The sequence below is a fragment of the Malania oleifera genome, chromosome 1, assembly GCF_029873635.1.
Source record: "Malania oleifera isolate guangnan ecotype guangnan chromosome 1, ASM2987363v1, whole genome shotgun sequence".
Lineage (NCBI taxonomy): Eukaryota > Viridiplantae > Streptophyta > Magnoliopsida > Santalales > Ximeniaceae > Malania > Malania oleifera.
In genome coordinates, this window is record NC_080417.1 from 120,264,693 (window position 1) to 120,283,965 (window position 19,273).

General features: G+C 34.4%; 1 protein-coding gene and 1 long non-coding RNA gene across 2 annotated transcripts; one reads left to right on the plus strand and one right to left on the minus strand.

The window, feature by feature from the left end:
* Window positions 1-239: 239 nt before the first annotated feature.
* On the minus strand, window positions 240-969 carry LOC131155473 (uncharacterized). The gene is made up of 2 exons (XR_009136826.1): window positions 736-969; window positions 240-619 (listed from the first exon to the last, which is right to left on the minus strand). It is a non-coding gene; the product is annotated as an uncharacterized LOC131155473 (long non-coding RNA).
* LOC131155464 (probable purple acid phosphatase 20) lies at window positions 409-15,733 on the plus strand. The gene is made up of 5 exons (XM_058108632.1): window positions 409-592; window positions 9,399-9,708; window positions 14,168-14,742; window positions 14,843-14,931; window positions 15,318-15,733. The coding sequence occupies exons 1-5, from the start codon at window positions 458-460 to the stop codon at window positions 15,511-15,513; spliced, it is 1,305 nt and encodes a 434-aa protein (XP_057964615.1). The 5' UTR covers window positions 409-457; the 3' UTR covers window positions 15,514-15,733.
* Window positions 15,734-19,273: the final 3,540 nt, after the last annotated feature.

Consider the following 19,273-nt stretch of genomic DNA (forward strand, 5'->3'; position numbering starts at 1 on the left):
TATTTTAGTTGTTATTTATTTGATATAAAATCTTGTTGATTTTATTGCATTTAATACAAACATATAAATCTAGGTATTTTTTTAATACATTCATGTCATTGATCGAAATGCACACCTAAAATACAATTGACAATTGTTTGGGTGTAACTAATAATAAAATATTTTATACTTAGTAAGTTCTAAAAACTGGTATAATTTTTGTAAGTATATTCCGGATATACCCAAAAAAAAAAAAAAATGGAGAGATAAACCGACTTGATTTGAGGACAACAGCTAAAACAGTCCCCCCCACTCTGCTTGTATACCGTTGCTTGCCGGATACAAGCAAGGACAAAAGAGTCAATTATGAATTACCTAACCAAAAAAACACACCTTATATAGTATTGTTGTTTCATCGAACTTAGTCATACACAATCTTCTTCGCCCTTAACTTCTCAAAATCTCAGCCACTTTCGCCATGGGAAGACAATTTCTTGTCCCCATATTTACACTGGTTTTCGCCGGAATGTTTGGCGGTCTTCTTTCCTACGAAAGGCCACCGCCGCGAAAGGCTCTTTCCATTTTTCAGGCGCCGGATCCTTCTCCGCAACAGGTACCCCTCTCTCTCTCTCTCTCTCTCCTGCATATTTGTTTTATATATGTACAGAACAGAATTATGAACGTTAAAAATTTGAGATAGTACGTAAAAAAATTAGCAATATTTAATCCGGAGGAGAAAGAAGATGAGGCGACGACCGGCGATGGAGCAGGAGTTTGGGGAGCGGCGCCGCGTGCGCTTTAGGCCAAGAAAGTGGCCGCCATCAGTCGTCGCCGGCGAGAGTGCCGCGTCACTGGTGGGAGCATCAACGGCGACATGGAGTCGTGATCTCTTGATTTATTTATGAGGTCCCAGTTTTAGGATTTTTGCTTTTTAGGCTTCATTTGAGGCGCAGCATCCGTGATGCTGACCTCATAACGTACGATGAAATTGTGGACTAACGAAAGAGTTGGTTTGAGCCTTCTTGGCCTAGTGAGTGGTAACTGGTAACCCATGAAAACTGGCATTTTTAATTACTGTTTATTAAAATTTGAATCAGTGATTAGAGTATCAAACATTATAAAATGTTTCAAAACTGAAACGATCCGAAATTTTAATTTGAATTTAATTAAAATTTTAATTAATCGATTTATTGGGTTTAATTTTTGTTTTTTTTTTTTTCACAATTTTGTTTGATTTCCAATTTAATTTAGTTTTTTAATATTTATGAAACAATAGTTACTCGAACCCAACAAATATATGTGTATTTATTTATGATATATATTGCTTATATTATATGTGATATAACAGTAAAAATAATATATCCTAAACTAACAAAATGGTATGTACAGATAGTTTTTGGTGATTTGTTTGAAAAAGTATAGAGATATTTTAATGGATAAAAAGAAAAAAAATTATGTCACAAATTTTGTAATGTTGTGTTTGGAAACAAGAATTTCGGGACTTGGATATGAATTTGGATGGATCTGAACAAAATTTAATGCACTTTTGAATATAAGACTCGAAATTCATGCTCCCAAACACTAACTAAAGTGTTTTATAATTTTATATTTACTGTTTACAATTATTAATGGGAAGTTTAGAATAGGTTTTCAAAGGTATCTAATCTTGTAATTCGTCTTATATGTTTGTGTTTGATTAATGACTTTATTGTCTCTAACAAGATATTTTTCGTTGTTAAAGTTTGAAATTTTAATGTTCAAATCTTGAGAAAGGTGACAAAGGGTACAGGATAAGAGAGTACCTCCTGTCTTGTAACCTAGTTCTAGTATAAGATCGGGACAATCGAAAAAATTCAATAACCTTACTAGAAGTTTTTAAATAAGTTTTATAAATAAAATTATTTAATATGTTGACACATAAATTTGAAAAACTTTTTTTTATTAATATTGCAATTAGTTAACTATATATATCTATTGTATTTTAAAATAACACTTTTAGAGACTTTTAAGACTAAATGAAAATAAATAAAATAAAGTAAGGGATATATCACAGATAAAACAAACCTGTTACTACATATTTACTCAAATTAATTACATTATCTTTCATAAATCTTTCACATCATTTAATTGTAAAAATAGATTTTCAAGATTGGTGAATTCATTTAATTATTAGAGGCTTCTACTTTTCTCCAAATTAATAATAATAATAATAATAATAATAATAATAATAATAATAATAATATATTATTTAGAAGTTTTGAATGCGATATATGGGTCTTTCTTCTGAAAAATGTTGAAGAATGTGATCTAGTGATGGCACAGGTCCATGTGATAGGTGATTAGTAAGTGTAATAGTGGGGCCCCACCTCACTTGTGTGTTACTCACAAGTGATTAATGTGACACCTACTAATCTCCTATCAAGTAGACCCGTGCATGTCATCATAGGGCTAGCATGCCATACCACTTCTCTTGTGCTCTATTTATTCGCTATACACGGTGTTGAAGGATGCGGTCCATTAATGACACGGGTCCACATGACAGGTGAAAAGAATATAAATTTAAAATAACTCTTAGAAAGAATCCAACTCCTTTTATAAGAATCCTAAGGTTATTAGTAAGGTGTTTAGGATTATTGATTTTAAACACAAATTGGGATTTGTACAAATTTGTTAGGATTTTAATGTAATTTTATATTATGTTTTATTTAATAAAATTTAAATCTAAAATCTAAATTTTATATTCTCATATATAAAAAGAATATTTTGTAATAATTTAAGGTCCAAAGGTAACCCAAGAGGGGAGGGGGTGAATTAGGTTTAATGAAATTAAGATTGTTTGATACAAAATTTAAAGCAAATTGAAACAAGCAAGAAAATACACAAATATAAAAACAATTAAATCAAAGACAAGAGAAGAGAGATTTGCAGACTCTTTTATAGTGGTTCGGCAACCGGCTTATGTTTACTCTCTCAAGGCAAACCACCTTGAGATTTCACTAATTCCCTTTGAATATTTAACAAAAACAAAGGAAAATAATACACCTTTTTTTTTTTTTTCCGAGAACAAGGAAACCAAATACAGTCCTTATTTTAACAGAGATCAAAGAACCAAATACAATCAAGTTTATAAAGAAAATTCCTCACAAGTATTTATTTACACGTTGATGCTTACACAAGAAACTCTTAAATAATAAACAAATGAAATTCAAGAGTTTTTCGCTCAATGGTAAGCAAAGTAAGACCTAAAGAAAGATTGTGAGAGAGTGAATTAAAGTAAGCGCTTTGATTTTTAGTATATGTTTGTTCTCTAATGTTCTCAAGACTTGGGAAGGCATACCTATAGAGTTTGGAGGAAAACTAACAATTTTCTATTCGCTAGAGCCTTTTGACTTGTAGATTGGCCGACTGCTTATAGGGCCAGTGATAGGTGGAGAGGAACGCTCAGTCATTGGTTGTAACTGAAACTCAGTGAGAAACAGTTGCAGGATAAACACTATCAATTTATTTCAAAACTGAATTACAGAGGAATCAAAACACTTGCTCACTTACTATTACTCTCTCTACACACCATATTACATTGCGCACACACACAACTTTTATAGCAGATACTAAATCAAATAATCAACAATTGTGGGAGTAAATCTTTAATGAAGTTGGGTTGGTAGGTGAAGTAGGTTGCCTATCGACTCCAGAAAAATCAACAGCGGTGGGCTGCCGACCATCTCTAGTCAAGTTTACTATTTCAACATCCCCCCTTAAACTTGACTCTTCTAACTTTGTCATTCCAAGCATTGTCTTCAATCTCGCAAAAATATCATGCCTAAGTGGTTTCGTGAAAATGTCAATAATCCGATCATACGTTTTGCAAGATATCAATTCCACTTCTTTCTTCCTGTAACTCTTGGTGACATGTTTTGCTTTGTATCTCTGGACTTTTCTTTGAGTGTTCTTCTTGGTCTTGTAGACACATTTTACACCAATAGTTTTGCGGCCCTTCGAGAGATTTGTCAACTTCCAAGTCTTTTTCTTCTCGATGGATTGAATCTTCTCATCCATCATTTTTTTCAATTTGTTCTTCGTTAGCCTTCTTAAAGTTAATCGGGTTGATAGTCAACAACAGACAGTTTAGAGCAACATACTCTTCCATTGGTTCTATATTTTCATACAGATCAGCTAGGTTACGGGCACCTCTAGGCCTTATGTTTGATATTTCACGCTCAACTGGTGATGAAACTTCATTCCTCTGTGGTGAACCATGTGGAGGTGTCTGCAGCTCGGGAACTTGTGACTCGATAGCCACTTCTCTTGTCTGTGTAGGTTCTTCTTCTTTAAGTGTCAATTCTACATCTTTGAAACATTCAGCCTGGTCTCATTTCCAAGATTCATTTTCTTCAAAAATGACATCCCGACTGTGAAAAATTTTCTTGTTGATGGGATTATAGAGTCGATATCCCATGGTGCTACCGTATCCAACAAGGATACACTTCTCTCCTTTATCACCCAGCTTTGTCCTTCTTGCTTTTGGGATCTTGGCGTAGGCTATGGAGTCAAACACCCTAAGATGACTCACACTGGGCTTGTGAGTACTCCAGGCTTCATGTGGTGTCTTTGTATCGGACTCTTTGTAGGACATCGATTGAGCAGATAGACTACACATGACACTGCTTCTGCCTAAAAACTCTTAGGCACATTCTTATCTTTTAACATGCTCCTAGCCATGTTAAGGATTGTGCGATTCTTTCTTTCAGCTACACCATTCAACTGGGGAGTGTAGGTCGGTGTGAATTATTTTTGAATCCCTTGTTGCCTTAGGAATTCTAGGAAAGCTTTGTCTCTGTATTCTCCTCCTTGGTCCGACCGAAGTGACTTGATGCGGTAGCCACTCTGTTTCTCCACAAGAGCTTTGAATTCTTTGAACTTGTCGAACACCTCTGACTTCCTTTCCAGGAAGTAGACCCAGGTCTTCCTGCTATAGTCGTCGATGAAGGTTAAGAAGTATCGATTCTGTTTATTCGAAAATGGTCTTAGTGGATCACACACGTTTGTATGTATTAGCTGGAGCGGCATGGTAGATCTTCAGTCGACTTGTTTTCCAAAGTTGTTTCTGTGTTGCTTGCTCAGAATACAAATTTCACATATCACATTTGGATGGTGGATATTGGGTAAGCCTTTCACCATCTTCTTGCTTCCCAATTATTTCAAACATTCAAAATTCAGATGTCCATACCTTAGATGTCATAACCAGTCTTTGTCTTTGATGATAGCGCTCAAACACCTTGGCGTATCATGTGAGATGGCGAACAGAAACATTTGATTTTTTGCCATTTGTACTTGAGTAACAAGCTTTCCTCGAGCATCTATAATCACCATCTGTTTATCACTAAGGCTAATTCAGTAACCTTTCTCGACAAGCTGTCCGAGACTCAAAATGTTAGTCATCATATCTGGCATGTAATAGACGTTGGAGATGTAAACATAATTTACAGACATCTGTTTGATCAAAACATCTCCTCTCCCTCGAACTGGGATTTTAGAATTATCGCCAAAATAGATCTCCTCCTGAACTTTCTCATCAAGTTCAAAGAATAGGTTCTTTCTGCCAATCATATAGTTGCTGGCTCCAGAATCAAGGTACCAAACACTTTGGCCCTGAGGAGTTGAATTGTGTGCCATCAGCATCAATGAATCTCCATCTGCATGTTCAGTTTTGGCAAGGTTCCTTTTCTTGTTGTCGTCCCCAACACTCATTGATATAGTGTCCGTACTTATGACAATTGTAGCACTGAACGTTTCTTTTGTCTACATTCGGGCGGTTATTGTATCCCCCTTTTCTTCCTTGTCCTCTGCCTTGTGGAACATAGTTCTGTTGATTGCGTCCTTCTCTAGTGGGACCTCTTTCGCCTCTGCCACCTCTTCTGGAGTTAAAGTTTCCATAATTTCTTCCACAGGATCCTCGGCCTTGTCCTTTTCCTTATTGTGATGTCCCCCTTTTGTCGTATCTATCTGCAGTGAGGGACGGTTTTGTTTGGAGGGCTTGCTCCAGTGCTTTATCATCGCTCCATCTATTAACTTTTTGCTCATGGGCTTGGATTGAGCCCACAAGTTCTTCTACAGACATGATTTCCAAATCTTTTGTTTCTTCTAGGGTCACAGCTATATAATCATATTTTGGATCTAGAGATCACAAAATTTTCTCACAAATTCTCTCGTCATTGAGAGTCTCTCCATTTCTTCTCAATTGATTTGATACTACCACAACTCGTGTATAGTAGTCAGAAATAGATTCAGTAGATTTCATTTTTAAAAATTCGAACTCACCTCGCAATGTTTGGAGACAAATCTTCTTCACTTTGTCTGCACCTTTGTGTGTGCAGAGGCAATGATTTCGAACGTGGCCTCATCAAGGCTTTGGTAGATTATGGACTTCGCCTTGCAATCCTTCTTTCGATCGGCTCGCAAGGTCATTCTTTGAGCATTCGACATAACTGCTTTGACTTCTTTTGATGGGCTTTCTCTTTACCCATCTTCAACGATGTCCATGACATCCTGAGCACCTAAAAGGACTCTCATTTGAATCAACCAGTTCTCATAATTCTCCCGGGTTAATTTTGGAATGACTGCTTGCGTAGCACTGTTCGCCATTGAGTTTAATATATAAAAACAAAGAGATGAGGGTTGCTTTTGGAAAATCTAAAGTCACCAATGTGTTTAGAAGGTCTAAAAACCTTACGAACTGGTTATGGACTACAAAGAACTAGTCCAAAAATCATTGAACTAGCTACAGGAATTTCAAGTGGTTTTTAAACTGGCCGGTTTAACTTAATGGCAGTTTAACGGTGTTAAACCTTACCGTTGTGCCACATGGCAGCTTCTACGCGTGCCATGTGTCGACAGCTGGATGCAGGTCGGAAGGTGGGTTGGGTCTTGGGTACGGATCCAGGTTGTGAGTCGCAAGTTGCTAAGCCGGGTTGCAAGTTGCTAGTCGGGTTGGAACTCGCCAAACGGGCGAGGAAGACGCATGCTAGGTGTGTGGAGCATGTGTCACTGACTACCGGAGTCTACGTCGGCGAGTGTAGCGTGTGGGAAAGGCGTTGACAACACTGGAAGTGCGTGTGAGCGCGTTCGACACTTCTCGATGTCCTTTTGAGATGTGGTTTCAACCGTTGGAATCGTCTCGACGTGAATTTCACAATGGTAGACTCAATTTTGGATTTCGAGCAACTTCAAATATGAGAGAAAAATGATTTTTTTCTTTCTTTGTCTCTATTTGGCAGATTTCAGCGTTCTTGGACGCTCTGATACTACTAATGGGTGGAGAGGAACACTCAGTCACTGGTTGTGACTGAAACTCGGTGAGAAATAGTTGTAGGATAAACACTATCAATTTATTTTAAAAAGAAATTACAGAGGAATCAAAACACTTGCCCACTAGCTATTACTCTCTCTACACACCATATTACATTGCACACACACACAACTATTTATAGCAGATACTAAATCAAATAATCAACAATTATGGGAGTAAATCTTTAACGGAGTTGGGCTGGTAGGTGGAGTAGATTGCCTACCGACTCCAGGAGAATCAACAGCGATGGGTTGCCTGCCATCTCTAGTCAAGTTTACCATTTCAACAGTTAGGTCGACCGTTTACTAGCCGTTAGAGAGAGAAAAGGGAACGTTGTAAGAAAAACTTATCAAACCAATCGACCCCTCGTGGCATAAAGGTCAAGTTCGGTCTACTTTAATTTTTCGTTTTTCCAATTTAAGTCTAGATGTGCTATGTTGTATGTTTGCTCATGATTTTACGCATTGAAGCGCATTACTAAAGAGAAAAAAATATTACAAATAAATCAAATAAAGTCTTCAAATATCTCCTATCAAATATTCAACTTCTTTTCAAGTTCAATGGTTAATTAATCTTGCAGAAAACAACTTAAACACAAAGTCATTAAACGAAAATAATTTGTTATCATCAAAACATGGTTAATGAAACCTTAGTGCTAGCAATGATGTGGAAAAAGGCAATCAAACTCACTTAATCATGCTTGAATTTTGTTATTTATATTTCATTGAGGACTATCTTATAACACCCATTTTTATTTTAGTTTTCATGACTTTAATTTTATTTTTAACACTATAAACTTATCATATATTATCTATGCTTATTGAAGCATGTGTCTATTTGAATCGTTTCAAACATTAATTTAAGTTACCTTTTTTCTTCAAAATTTATTTATTTATTTTTTGTTATTTTTCTTTAGAAAACAAGTAATTGCTTTATGCCTTTGATAGGCATTCTAATGGTTAAAGACTAGCTTGAAACTCAAACCTACATATTAGAAGTATTATATTTGAATCTTTTGAATGGTAAGGCATGAGATTACTTTGATCAAGTTTTGCTAAAAAGGTAAATTTTTGTAGCAGCTTGAGTTAAAATATTTTCATCAATTCATTTTTAAATTATGTTTTATCATACTAATGCTTAGTTTAGCCCCTAACTTTTAAAAAGGAATTGATGAAAATAAAATAATCAAGATTATTATAAAAATTATTAGTCCCCCTGTAAAAAAGAACTGTTGTGAAGAGAAACAAATAGAACATGTTTTGTAAAATGGCTGAAACAACGAAGGACAATTATGGAGTAGAATAATTTATTGAAAATAAAAGGTTCGCTTTTAATTTTTAAAATCTTCAGATTCATGGATTTTGAGGTATTTTTGGACTCCTTTTTTGCCTCAATTTTTATTTTATTTTATTTAATTTAAATTGAATAATATATATGTATATACACATATATATTTAAAAAGTTATTTTTACCCAATGTTTGGAAAAACTTTAGATTTGGATAAAATGTAATATAAAGTTGCATTAAAATTTATTCAAATCCACCCAAATCCAAATTTAAGGTCCGAAAACCGTGCACCTAAATACAATGTAGTTTTTTTGGGAAACTTTTAAAAGTTCCATTTAATATTAATGATCCATTTGGATCAAGGATTTTATTTGGAAAAAAATGAAAGGAAAGGAAAATAAGGAGAAAATTAATTTTCTATTATATTTTTTTTCTATATTAATTTTAATAAAAATGAAAATTTATTTTTATATGATTAAAAATATTAAAAAATTAAATATTAATATTTTGTAAAATCAAAATTTTGTTCGTGCATTTGATATATTTTTCATTTTTTCTTTTACTTGATAATCAAATATGAAAACATAAAATCTTTTACATTTTTCATTCATTTTCCTTATATTTTTCGAATTTTAAGAGAAATGTTAAAGTTAAAATATGTATTTATGTCTCCAAATCAAATTTACGAATGCAAGGGCTAAAAATAATACGTTACCAAAAATTTAAGTTCCGAAGTTCAACTTTCTAAAAGTAGGGGGGGGGGGGGGGGTGTGATTGCAATTTGCAGGTGCATATATCTTTAGTCGGGGAGAACAGGATGAGAATATCATGGATTACGAAAGATGACAAGGATGTAGCAAATGCATCAGTGGTACACTACGGTACAACCTCAGGCAAATATAGCGCCACTGCAACTGGGAATTACACTTCTTACAAGTATATGTTCTATGATTCCGGCCAAATCCACGACGTCGTCATCGGCCCCCTGCAGCCCAGCACAGTCTACTACTACCGCTGTGGATCCCAACCCAACACCGCCGGCGAATTCAGCTTCCGAACCCCGCCGGCGCAGCTTCCCATCAAATTTGCCATCGCAGGTACGCTCGTCAGTCGTCATTCACCATGCTTCTGCATTTTGCCTGCCATGTGTTTGATCAAATGTCCCTCTGTAGCTGGCTAATTTATTAACTCAATATTTAAATTAGAGCCGTCTTGACTGTTTTGAGATTTGATGAAAAGTTGGGTGCGATTGTGTGCTATAATATTGTAATTATTCGAGTTGTCTCACGAGTCGAGTTTCACTTTAATACTTTATTTGCTAAATTCTCTCACCATCATAAGCAATAATTAATTAATTAAAATTTATTCTCATCCACCACCAATTAAAAGGTTAGGCGGTGCTTGAATTAAAACCGAATCCTTATGTGTTGTCTTAGTTTAATTTTTAGGTTTTGAGAAGTTTACTGGAGTGCCAATAGTAATTTTTTTTTTTTTCTTTTGCACACCTTTTGTATTAGAGATATAGAGTTGTTCATCTTCTTTTGTAGGAATGAGCATATTTTTTTTTTTGGAAAAACTTGCTCGTAGAGTGTATTTCACGTTCTAATATTAACATAATAATGATATTTTATTTTTTATGTGGCATCTACTGCAATGCAATTATGATTATGTTTGTTATGAAACACCAATTAGTGACAACTAGTGTTTCGTTATATGTTTTGTTGACTTGGGAACTGATTGGCTTGGCAACCTAAATATTATTAGATATTCCTTCCTTCGTTAGGTCATCAATTCAGTATTGCCAACTTCTTGCTCCTAGCTTGATCAAGGTTTGATTAAATTTGACCATCTACAATTTAGATTTTCTAATCTTAATTTGCTTCCCTTATCAATTCATCCCCACCCGCATACACATACCTTAAGGGCTATGGGCATGGGATTAATTAATTACTAGGTCATTGCTTATTAATTTTCCCTTTTTTTTTTGGGGTGTCATGTCATCTGAAAGAGTTTGTCATTTTAATGGATGCAAATGTCGATTTGTGAATTTAAAACGTAGTTTACTATATCAAGGTGGTTCATATCTCTGTGCAATTGGTAACTCCAAGTGAATCCATCGTGGCCTTTATGTTCATTCAATCCATATTGTCTATTTATGACATTTAAATGTGATAATATAGTATTTTTTTTCCGTCTTACCATTAACTCATCTAGCACCGGACTATATGTAATTAATAAAGTTTTCCACACAAGTATAGGTTAGATGTTATAGAGGCTAAGGGTTCTTCCTACATTTGGAGTTTCTCTAGGATGCCTAAGGTTTTATATCACAAGTACTCCATGGTCAAAGTCAACTTGAATGTCATTTGGGAACTATATTTCATTCTTGAGGACTATGCTTTTCATCACCTCCCTTTTTCTTTTGATTAGGCATATATATAGCATTGATCTTATTAAGTTTGGATTTTTCATTTAAGGTTAGGTTGAAGCTTCCCCTATACATTTCTTTGTTGAGAATGTTTTTTGTCATTTGTCTTCCCACCTTTCTAGTTTGCCCTAAATAGCTAGTATACATCTTGTTAGGTTTTGGTTGTCTCTAGGTTGAGGTCAATGTTCAAATGACAATTTCTAACTCTCAATTTTTTTTTTTATATTAACAGTTTTCCTACCAAAGTGGGTTGTGCTATTTTTGCATGAGAGGGTGGCATAAAAGCATTCTACTTGAGATTTATGATTCCATCGAGAAGTGGAAGGATAAGTCATTGTTTCTTTGTGGGAAGAAGGGTTAGGGTACAAATATGGATTAGGTGATCCCATGAAGCATTTTGTCACTCCATTATTTTCTTTAGAAGACAAGGAAATTAGGAAGACTTTAATAATGGCTATGCTAAGGGCTTTTGCAGAACTAAGACCCACCATTAAGCTTATTAAATTAAGTAATATGGCAATCATCTTTTGGTTGGATGTTTTGTCCTTTACATTATGTCATTCCCAAACTAAAAGAACCATTCATTGCACTCCTTTTTGCCTAGTTAAGTCAATCATGTTTATGAATTTATCTCAAGCCTTGAGCTCATTCTAACCCCAAGCCAACCTTTTGCCCCAAGTTGACATAGTTTTTGAGTCCATAGCTCATTCTAGCCTAATTAAGCTAAATTTGCACTCAAGCAAATCCTAAGCCCTATGCTCCTCATTCAACCTCAAGCCGCCCTGTGGTACTAAAAGAAATCATAGCTTTTGAACAAATTATGAGCCTTGAGCTAATTAGAGTCCTTAGCCACCCCTGTAGTCCAAAGCTAATCTTATTCTTAAACAAATTCTAAGCTATGTGCTCATTTTTGTGGTAAGCCACTTTGTAGCTTTATTTGACTTTGATATTTAAAAAAAAAAACTTCAAACTTTAATATATTCTAGTCTAGAATGCCTAACCTTGTGTTTTAGCCTTCGATGAATCTCAAATCTTGAGTTTGTTTCAGTCTCAAGACACTATCCAACTCTAATTTTGCTTTTTAACAAATTCCAAGCCCAAAGCTAGTCTTGTTTGAATCAATCTTACTTAAGTTCATCTAAGCCAAAATCTTTTCAACCCTAACTAAAATGAGTTCCTTTATTTAGAGTCCATCCTACTGCAAATTTTTCCACAATGTTGCAATGATCATATTTATCCTATACATGCATAACATGCATTGCTTTCACTAAAATGAGTTGTCTATACATTCAGTGCTGGAGAAGCTTTTAATTTAGCATTCTCAACAAGGGGCATTTTTAGACACCTTTTGGTTCGCAACTCCTTAGATGTTTTTCTGTAAAGTTATTGAATGTATATGTCAAGTCCATGAACATATTTAAATTGTATAATTTTCAAAATGATATTATATTTCCATGACTTATATAATTTTATCATTTTGATTATATTTTGGACATAAAATTAAGGAATTGGAGAATTTTGAGCTAATATTAGTTTTCTATACTTAAAAAAGATAAGGGAAATGGGTTTATATATTAAAAAAAAAAAAAGTAGTAAAACTAGATAACTCGCTTTCAATGAGTATTGGCACCACTCAAGAGCCAAGGACACTACTAAGATGAGCAACTCTTGTTACTACCCTACCAAGTTTTGGAGCATGCTACAAATGGCCTTTCATGCTTTAGGATGCCCTTCTCTTAATCAATATGAGTTCTCCAACTATGACCTAGACCCCTAGACTCCTTCACCTCCAAAGCAAAACCAAACCCTGGAGAATTACGTTGCTCATAATAGGATATAAAGTATCTTCTTTATGCATGGGTAAAAAAAAAAAAAAGAAGATAAGTAATGCTCCTTTAAGAAGGGCTAGGATAGGTAATGATATGTTTGGTTTGTGGAGTGCAATGAGGTAGAAAAGATATGAGATGAAAATTTCAATCAGGTATAATGAAATTAAGGGAAAATTGTGATTATATTCATTCCTACATACCAAATATTCAATAAGAGTTTACGAAAAATTGTTTTGTAGAATTCTTAAGAATTTAAGATCTCTCAAACTTTTTGTTTGTTTGTTTTACTTCGGAACATGTGAGATGTTGGGATGCATTTATATTGCGTATCATATATATGTAGGAGCATGCTTTTTAGATCTAACAAAACGGATAACAATTCATTAATTCAAACTGAATTCGATGCATTTAAATCAACTCATAATTGATTCACATAATAAATGAGTCAAATATGATTTTAAAAATTCTTATTCGCCCCTAGCCAATTCGATTGGCAAATTTTAGAGTTTATCTGATAGATATCCGCCAATCCGTTAACAACTAATGTACAAATCCATACATAATTTCATATATCCATGCTTATTAAGCATTAAACCCCTCATTATAAGTCCAATTGGGCAAGACCGAATCCTACACTCCCAACTCCTGCACTACTCTATGTGCTTTTATGTTCACGTCCTCACCAAACTCAAACTCAAATACCCAAATTTTATGATCAAAACAAAAACCTTAAATTCATGATATTAAAAATTTTAAAAATTATAATTCTATGTTTGGTTATTAAATATTTAACAATTTACCAAATTATAATTTTAAAAATAGCTTCAGTTATTATGTTACGAAATAAATTTCCCTTTACATGGTATTAAAAAAAATTATACATATGATGGAATTGATGAATTATTCGTCATGGATTATCCGAGCTGTCATAAATCCATCACTTAATTGAGTTATATATTGATTACAATTTCCTTACCCGATAATTTGCTTAATCCAACACAAAATCGAATCTGCTTTGTCAGGTTTAATACTTTTGATATTTGTTATAAATATATGCTTGATGTGTGGGACCATAAAGTATCAAGTTGGATCTGAGATTAATTTATGCTTATCATTTTCTTTTTATCTCTTACAAAACAAATGAAAATATAATTTCATGAATTTACGAATTAAATCTTTCTAATATATATATATATATATATATATATATATATGGTCTAAACCCTAAAGTTCATCAACTCAAATTAACCAATTAATTTATTTGACCATGATGAACACTGTATATGTACACATATGCAGGTGATCTAGGGCAGACGGACTGGACAAACTCCACCCTACAACATATTGTAGCATCCAACTACGATATTTTCCTACTTCCAGGCGATCTCTCGTACGCCGACACCGTCCAACGGCTTTGGGACTCGTTCGGGCAGCTGGTCCAGCCGTTGGCGAGTCGACGACCGTGGATGGTGACCCAAGGCAATCACGAGGTGGAGAGGATCCCCATCCTCCACTCCGAACGCTTCACCTCTTTCAACGCCCGGTGGCGCATGCCCTTCCCGGAGAGCGGCTCCACCTCCAACCTCTACTACTCCTTCAACGTCGCCGCCGCCCACGTCATCATGCTGGGCTCGTACACCGACTTCGACCCCGGGTCGGACCAGTTTGAATGGCTCAAAGCCGACCTTAGAAAGGTGGATAGGAAGAAGACGCCATGGCTCATCGTGCTCCTCCACGCACCCTGGTACAATTCCAATAGTGCCCATCAAGGAGAGTATGAATGTGTGGGCATGAAGGATGCCATGGAAAAGTTTCTTTATCAAGCTCGAGTTGACGTCGTTTTTGCTGGCCATGTCCATGCCTACGAACGTTTTGTAAGTTTTCTCTCATTAATATGTGTATCCTCTTTAATATATATAAATGTATATATTAAATCTGCAACTATAATTAAAAATTCTTGAATGTCAATGTTAGAAACGAGTCTACAATGATCGAGAAGATAATTGTGGTTCGGTGCATATCACAATAGGGGATGGTGGTAACCAAGAAGGTCTTGCCACAGAGTAAGTTGAACTTCGAGGCTATAATACATTTTGGATGGCATGAAATTTTGTTAATTTTTCAATTTATAGTATCCCAAGGTATGCAATTTGGCCAGTCTCCCAAAGAAACATCGGGAATCTTACCTCAAATAGACACGAGGATGCATCCCACAAGTGTGCATATATGGGATACTGTTTGGAATACATTTCGGGATGCAAACTACTCTCTCTCTCTCTCTCTCTCTCTCTCTCTCTATATATATATATATATATATATATATATACATATATATATATATATATCTCTCTCTCTCTCTCTCTATATATATATATATATATATCACATGTTTGTCTTTTTAATAAAAATAAATAAAGTTCCTTGGTTGGGTTGTGGATGATATCTGCAGGTACATACAACCTAAACCAAAAATATCAGTATTCAGGGAGGCGAGCTTTGGGCATGGGCAATTGCAGGTGGTAAATGAGACACATGCATTGTGGGAGTGGCACAGAAATGAAGATAACGATGTTGTAGGGGACAAGATTTGGCTTATAAGCCTCGCTTCTAATCCTGCTTGTAAAGTGTCCACTATTGCAACTTAAAATGCATGTCTATGTAAGTCAAACTTCAAGTAGTATTAGTGATTTCTTCTTAATTAGTGAACGAACAAATTAACAAGTTAGTTTAAGCTAGTTGATTGGATTTCAGTTAGTATATGGCATTTGGTTTGTGATGATCTTCATAATCTAGAAATATGATGTTCACATAACCATTCTCATGTTTATTTTGGACCAGAAGTAAAGAAGGGAAATTATATTCAAAGATGGATAGCATGTAGAGAATTATCGATGCCTGTTCTTTTCAAATTTTCAACTCTAGTTGAATTCCTATTCTCCTATTAGTTTTCAATCTATAATTAAAGGACCAATGAAGGCATCAAAGTTGTATTAGAGAAAAAAATTAGCACCAATTTCTCAAAGATGCTTTGCTCTAGACTCCTTCAAAAATTTTCTCACATGAATTGGCGTATTACTAGCTATCCATAATAGCAGGTTCAACCCAGTAATATGTTTTCTCAAATTTATTATAGTTGGTCAGAAGATTTAAATTTGGAGGGCATTTAAGGGTAGAAGTAATTAATTATATATTTGGTAATGGAATCAAATTTATTACTTGATTTCTTCATTTTTTTTTTCTATTCAAATTTTCATTCTTATGACATTTCATTCCGCAAACTAAACACGACATAAATGAATTTCTATTATTTTCTATAGAAAGGATTTAACATGTTAAAGTTGTTGTCACCAAGTTTTCCACAACCTTTTCCCATATCAAAAGCCAATTTTATTAATATTGGTATTGATTTCATGACTAGAGTATCAAAATCTTAGGTAAAAGGGAGTTATTTTGGTAGTAGTATACATGTTTGTAAAGTATGCTCATTTTCAAGCTTTGTCACATCTATACATAGCCTATTTAGTTTCATAAGCTCATGTGGAGCATGTTTACAAAAAATACCTCATGGAATTATAAATGATAAGGATCCTATATTTCTTTCAAAATTAATTCTCTAAACATCAATTGAAGCTACAAAGAGTAGCTTTCATTTATTACTTACTATTCCAAGTCGAGAGGCCAATTAGAGGTTTTAAATAGATGCCTTGACACATACTTAAATGTGTATAGAAGTAGAATAGCCCACTAAATGGGATATTTGTCTAGCATCCTTTGGCCAATTGGTGACCTTCAACTCCACATATAGTCATTAAGGTTACAACGTTTGAAGGAGCCATAACTATATGGTTATCCTTGTCCTCTCCATATAGCAACTTTTCATTATTTATATAGTGTAGGGGTAAGATAGGGAATTATGATATAAAGTGGAAATGGTGAAGTTGTAGAAGTATCATCTTAAAAAAAAAAAAAAAAAGGCCTAACACAGGATGAAACAAAATGTAGATAAATATAGAAGTGGGAGAATCTTAATTAATAATATTGTTGATTGGGTTTTTATTGGATATGCTACCAATCAAGCAATATGTAGTTACATCTCAATCCATTCAAAATTATTTCACAAATATATGATTCCTTTGAAATCAAAGATAAATTTGGCCACGTAGTTTATAGATCAAATTTGGTAGCTCCTATTGCTCAAGGGCATCCAACATTCAATTTTTTCCTACTTAAAAGGTTTCTTAGTCTATGGTTGGCTTTCTTTAGAGTTACTGCTAGATTATTCTCTTAACATAATTGTAATCCATCAAGATCTTTATCAAAGTAGGAGATGAAATGTTATAGTGGGATATTTGGGAGTGCTTTCTCTTTTGTTTTCTTAAACGACTTCTTTGTGTGTGTAGGTTTGTCAATAACCTTCCATGAAGATATGATATTTCTACTCTCACAAGCCTCCTAGATATCATATTGATGTCTCAATCAAATTCTCTATGTTATCTTCTAGTTTCTTTTCTTCTAAATTTTGATTTTCTGCCCCTAAAACCTTGCTAATGAACCTTGTAGGATTAGCACATATATTGCATTCTATAGGAGGCAAAAGTTGTAACATTTGTCTAGGTGGAATTCACAATATCTATGCAGGTGCCATTATCTAGAGCCTAGACTATTGTCTCTAGGCATTGTAGTCTCAAGTCTACCTAATTTCGCATCAATAATTGTCCCCTATAAGTATCTATAGGAGTAAAGTGTTTGAATTGTCACTCGAGGTTGCACTCCTTCTAGGAACATTTATTTTCCTTTTTTCACTTTTCATTTTGTTATTGGGTAGTGTTTTAATACTCTAAATCTTCCTTCCTAAGCTTGTCTTTAATTCCAAGTTAATTTATTGTCTTGCCTACATGTTCTCCTCTGCATCATAATACTTCATACCCCTTTCTAAGAGCTCAAATAATGCTTAATTTTGGGAACCTAAAAAACATTGCAACATTTGAACAAAAATTAAGGTTATTAGATGCATTAAATATATAAAGACCAATGTTACAACAATCCATCCATCTATAAGTTTTTTTTGGGGGGGGGGGGTAATTTTCAATGCATTTAGTAGTATGTTCCTTTATTATAAGTTTGGTTGTTATAAGAACACTCATTACATGTGTTTTTTCTTCTTAATTGAGCTTATTACATTTTGTATTTTGGTTTTCATATCATTTAAGTGATTGCTACACTGTGACAATTTATTTTATATGCCCACAAGGTGGGTTGAATGTGTTTCAAGTAGTTTTTTTTTTTTTTTTTCAATTACTTGTTCTAATTACTTTTTAATTGTATTAGATATAGCTAAGGACATGGAAGAATATATACTTTACCATAGAATACCACGTAAGGTTGCATGACCACATTGCAGTAAGATCAAAAGACCTACTATATGGGGGGTGAGGTTTGCTATTTTGATTGGTTTTGGTCATTATATAGCAATTTCAGATATGGTGTGTTGACTTTATGAGTTATATCTCGTTTTGATTATGACAAATCTAAAGTATCTCACTTGTGCATTTAAGTGCTTGAATAGATATTCTCTTTAGAAGGCATGTAGAGTCGAGGTACGATAAAAGCAATGAAGAACTAAAAACTTACTTCACCTGGCATGGCAAAGTAAAGAGCAAAAGTTGAAGACATTTAATTTGAATTGTAATAACATTTAAGTTTGATTTGTAATAATGCATATCATGCATGATGTGGATTGAAAGCTCAAATACAGGACTATAGACTGACCTTATGGAACCTAAAATTGCATGGAAAACCCTTTTCAAATTAATGCATATAGGTTTGATAAGTTCCAAGGTCAAAGCAGGGCTAAAACAAAGGTTTTGATTGACCTTGGTCAACTGGCCCCTCAATGTTTTAATATGCTTAGTCGATCGACCCTTTATATTTTGCTAGTTTCTAAAGCCCTAACCAACCAGACCTAAATGAAATAAGGAACCTCAGCCGATCGGCCTTGTCTTTTGACCAGGATTCCAAAGCCCAGTCGATCAGCCTCATTGGACAAAAAATACCCAACCAACCAGCCTTTCAAAGCTTAGCCGACCAGACCTTGGCCCAACTAGCTGTTTCTCGGTATTTTAGAAATCGCCAAAGGCCACTCGACCAGCACTGTACCTAGTTAACTGACCTTCTTTGAAATTTGAAATTTTAACAAAGGCCAACTAACCAGGACATTGTCTAGTGGACCGGACCTCTCGGGTTGGTAATTTTATCAGCGCTAAAACATGATTAATTTTTTAATTAAACAATTTTAAAATACCCTCCGTCTCAACGGTCATTTTTTTTTTGGTTGGGAATTCTATATATAGCCCATTCTAAAGCTTAATTGGCAACTTTATTAGCTTAGAAATTCTCTGAAAATAT